At 36.7% G+C, this 4,673-nt stretch overlaps 1 protein-coding gene across 1 annotated transcript; it reads right to left on the minus strand.

Moving 5' to 3' along the window:
• Positions 1-1,636: 1,636 nt before the first annotated feature.
• On the minus strand, positions 1,637-4,673 carry LOC130462651 (uncharacterized). Its single transcript, XM_056831387.1, has 4 exons — positions 4,534-4,673; positions 2,588-2,696; positions 2,381-2,506; positions 1,637-2,300 (listed from the first exon to the last, which is right to left on the minus strand). Exons 2-4 carry the CDS (start codon positions 2,690-2,692, stop codon positions 1,827-1,829), a joined length of 705 nt encoding a protein of 234 aa, XP_056687365.1. The 5' UTR covers positions 2,693-2,696; positions 4,534-4,673; the 3' UTR covers positions 1,637-1,826.

A 4,673-nucleotide genomic window follows, 5' to 3' on the forward strand; every position in this document is an offset into this window, starting at 1 on the left:
ATGTTTTGACATTTTGTTAGGTTCATATTTGCTTAATTTTGTTTATGTTTGCTTGGTATCCTACTCTTTTCATACATGGTTTTTTTGGGTGGGGGTGTGGGTTTCATTGGTCAATGTATGTTGTTCTTGTGTGTTCTGCTGTTGTTTTTCGATCTGAAGGACTACATTGCGTCGGAATTAGGTTCATAAGTTTACATACATTATTTTACTCCTAATCAAGACATAATTTCTTTTTAATTCTGAAGCATTATTTTACTCCTAATCAAGACATAAATGAAATGAAGGACTTGCTAATGATTAAATGTGAACATATATTCACGAAATGAAAATAAACCAACTCGAAGATGTACCCGAACCCGATATGACCCAACTTGTAATCAATTCGAGACCCAAATTAACATGACAATTGAGGTCCGAACCTGAACATGCCCCAATTTGTAATCAATATGAGATCCAGATCAACCTAAAATTTGAGACATGAACCCGAACAAGACCCGACCGGAAAATGACCCGACCGGAAAATGACCCGACTTGAATATAACTCGCAAATTATTGACTTGAACTGAACCCGAGTACCCAACTCAAACCCGAGAATGACACTAATTCATTTTAACCCGTTAAAACCTGAATTTAACCCGACTTATTATTCACCCGACCCAATTGTAACCCGACATGTTATTGACCTGACCTGAACCCGACCGAAACCTAATAAGATGTAGACACGGCACTTGGCTTTTAACCTTGCAATTTTTGCAGCCTCAAGCTCAGTTGAGAAGGTGGAGTCAGCAGTTGACTGTTCCTCTTGGACGAAAGCCAACAATTCATCCTCCCATAAAAAGAACTCGCAATGCCCCTCAACCTGAAAGATAATGATATAAGTACACTTCTTTTTTTTCACGCTTTTCAAGGGAGCGATTTAGAGGTGTAAACGACTATATTTTTCGACCAAATTTTAACACAAGCAAGTTTGAGATTTCAAGTTACTTGTCTCCAAAAATCGTTGATTAATTTGCTCGTTTACATTTTTAAATCGATCCCTTGAAAAGCGTGAAAAAAAAGAAGTGTAGCAATTATTTTGAAACGGAGGAAGTATTTATTTTATGGCCTGAAATAAGATTTTGTTGGATTTAGGAATAAACTAGTATAGCTCCCGCTAAGGATGACAATCCAATCCGAATATGACCCTAGTCCGCTCCAATCCGAGAAAAAAAAATCCTTGTGTATGTGGGGAACGATGATGAAAATATATCATATATACCTGCCATGAATGATAGAATAGGGGCAGAATAAAAATTTAAAATAATATGTAATGCTAGTATTAAGAATTGGATTTTGATGAATACAAGTATACAACCCTTAGAGCATTACGGTTTTACATATATCGTAAGAGCTAAATAAAGAAAATTTTGGCATTAAATAAGCATGTCCAACACTGATTTATGATCTGTGGTTTTGTCATAAATTACTCTATATTATATTAGGAAATATATATATAATTTTTATTGACAACCATGTGATGGAGAAAAATTTAAAACCATCATGAAGACAAGGATAAGAATGGTATGGTGGAGAAAAAATGAGACGAGGATGAGAATGAGAAAGACAACAAGTACAATTGCCCCGGTCTGCTAGTCAATAAAATTGTGAAATACTCTTTGACAAACAAAAGATGGAGGAGAGTGAGGGTTCAAAACAACCACCATGAATACAGCAAAAAAAAAAAAAAAAGTTCCTTAACCCCAACATGAAAACATATCCATTTGTTAAGTTCCAATAAGTCCCATTACCCAATAAGGAAGGGGTAGGTAGCAAGGAACAATAACAAGCTACTCATCATCCAATTCACAACCAGCAAATTTTTCAATAAGATTAAGATAGGCAGCAGCACTTGATTGAGCTACTTTGAGAGATTGTGTAAGTAGCTCGGTTTTCTTCTTAAGCACAACTTGGCTGGGAGGAGACCGAGACCTATCTTGGGTAATGGGAGGAGAGGACTGAGGCTGAGCCAAGGGAGTGTGCATCAAAGGGCTGGAAGGAGATTGAAACTTCGCCGAGGAAGATTGAAACGTAGCCGAAGGAGTGAAACTGTGCCACTGTCCCGAGGGAGATTGAACCTGTGCCGAGGGATATTGAAATGGTGTCGAGGGAGACTGAAATTGTTGAAATTGTGCCGAGGGAGATTGAGACGCTGCCGAGGAAGATTGAGACGCTGCCGAGGAAGATTGAGGGTTCGAGTTCCAATCCCTCGGCAGTTGCCAGGTTGATGTGATCCTCATCATGAATCCGCAATCACCAAGTCCCTGCCCATACAAATATGTTATCGTACATGATAGACTATAAAGCAACATAATTACAACTATCAGCCATTAAAAATTCTCACCTGAACGCAGCAGCACCAAATTTTTTCTTTTCTTATAAAGGCGGTGCGGCAAAAGCCACGTCCACAGGGACACCGCTTTAGTTCATCCTTGAATGAATAGAACTTACAATCTGGGATGTTATTTCCCTGTCCCATAACATTGATTAAGATATAACATTAAAATATATATATAGAAAAAAACAATATATGCAAGTATATAAAACTTGCCTTCTGGGAACCGGGGCATTTGTAATAAGGACGGGTCACATTAGGGCCTTTTGTTGTTACATTCTTGATTAAAATACCATTTCCGCATGGACAGGTAAGCTCCATGAATCTGAATTCATTAATATCATACAGAAACAGCTTTAAATCATATTAATCAATGAAATCTAGCATATAAAACCGCTGCAAACAGATATTACAAACTGTTTATTTTTCTTTTTGGCTAAATAATGCTACCTAATTTAATGTTTCATAACCCTAAGGATATCTCTAAGAATCTTGGTGGTATGAATATCGAATGGTTTAATGGTAGGATATCTCTAAGAATCTTGGTGGTATGAATATCGAATGGTTTAATGGCTCAACTTATGGTTTCTTTCAAGGGAAACAAGGTTTGAGACAAGGAGACCTTATGAATACTTGTCAAGGCTGCTTAGGTATGCAGGGACTCAAGATGGCTTCAACTCAATTATGCTCAATATGAAGGCAACAGTGCAACACAAAATTAAATCAAAAAAGCTCCATAGCAGCTTAAAAAGGGAAATTCTGACCTATATGTATGTATCATGTATGTATCATACATACGTCAGAATTTCCAATGAAAACTGGAACTTAATCTTCCTGAAGAAATAATGTCAGGAAGTTCAAAACCTAAACTGAATCTCTCAAGCAAATTCTGAACTGACAAATCGAAGGATCTTGTTGACCACCAAAATCAAACACATCCACTCAAAAATTGACCAGTACAAGTACACACAAACACCCCCCACAGCTCGAATTGCTGTCAAACATCGCAACCTGAGCAGCAGCATTTGAACACAGCAGCATCAGTTAAGGAGGAACTCAAACCATATCAGAAGCTCAGATCATTTGATACTCTTCTCATCAAGGACATGTGTTCTCACATACTATAAATATGAGAACAAAATCATATTCACTGTTACACAATGTTATAATTTTAACATTGTTACTACATTAAAAACTGATATTAAAGGACAGATCACGGAGGAGTAATGCTTAAGTTAAAATAATAAGTGCTAATGTTTAACTACTACATTAAAAACTGATATTAAAGGACAGATTTGAAGGCATTATAACAAACGAAGTGCAAAAAATCCAATAGCATTCGAATTTCAGAAAACTGTTGTCGAGTCCAGAGGCCTAATCATCCCATGGCAAAGCCACTGTAAGTTACAAAAGAGGCACTGACAGCCTTCCCTAACCCACTAAAACCATACCTTCAACTTAGGGTTGAGTTGAAATTGCTGTTTAACCACCGACAACCACAGGCCATCGCCACTGACAACCACAAGCCACCAATTAGACCACTACTACAATTAAGCTACCACAATTGCAACCACCATACAATCCACAACAGTACAAACAAGTCAAGTAAAATCAAACCACCACATTACAGACCAATCAAATTATCCAATAAAATTCATCCAAAAATTTACACTCAAATCCAATCAAATTCATTACTCGTCAAACAATATAAATTAAACAGAACAAAATTGACCCATATTCCCTGAAAAATCGACCCAAAATTCACCCAAAATTCCCCATTTCACCCAAAACAGTAATCCGAGCTCACAATTTGGGGAAAATCAAAACCTAGGTAATATACTTCTAATTTTTTTACTTAATCAAGTAAATTATAAATTAACAATTCCTAAATTGCAAGTCACAATTGAATTAAAACTAAATTATAAATTCAAGCAAAAATAAAACCATATTTTCGAAAATTCGAGCAAAAATAAAATCGAGCAAGAAACAAAATAGTGAACAATTTAAGCAAAAAAATAGAACAAAATTGACCAAAAAATTGACCCATATTCCCCGAAATATCGACCCAAAATTCACCCCAAATTCGCCCATTTCACCCAAATATCAGACCCCAACTTCAAAGCTAAAATTTCACATAACCTTGAAGCAAAATCAGATAATACCTTGATGGGAGGAGCGAGGATGACAGCAGCTTCGGTGCTTTACGGCTCAGAGGTGGATGTTTAGTGTGAAGAAGAAGTGAAGACAGAGAATTTGCTGCTTAGTATGCCACAATATCGAGGAAGGAGTCAAGGAGCATTAA

Source organism: Spinacia oleracea, chromosome 6 (assembly GCF_020520425.1).
Source record: "Spinacia oleracea cultivar Varoflay chromosome 6, BTI_SOV_V1, whole genome shotgun sequence".
Taxonomy (NCBI): domain Eukaryota; kingdom Viridiplantae; phylum Streptophyta; class Magnoliopsida; order Caryophyllales; family Amaranthaceae; genus Spinacia; species Spinacia oleracea.

Excerpts from the sequence above, each read along its gene's own strand:
- LOC130462651 (XM_056831387.1), bottom strand. The coding sequence starts at position 2,692 with ATGGAGCTTACCTGTCCATGCGGAAATGGTATTTTAATCAAGAATGTA. Across the intron at positions 2,507-2,587 it reads AATGCCCCGGTTCCCAGAAG|GGAAATAACATCCCAGATTG; the intron begins GCAAGTTTTATA and ends GTTATGGGACAG. Across the intron at positions 2,301-2,380 it reads TTTGGTGCTGCTGCGTTCAG|GGACTTGGTGATTGCGGATT; the intron begins GTGAGAATTTTT and ends TTGTATGGGCAG.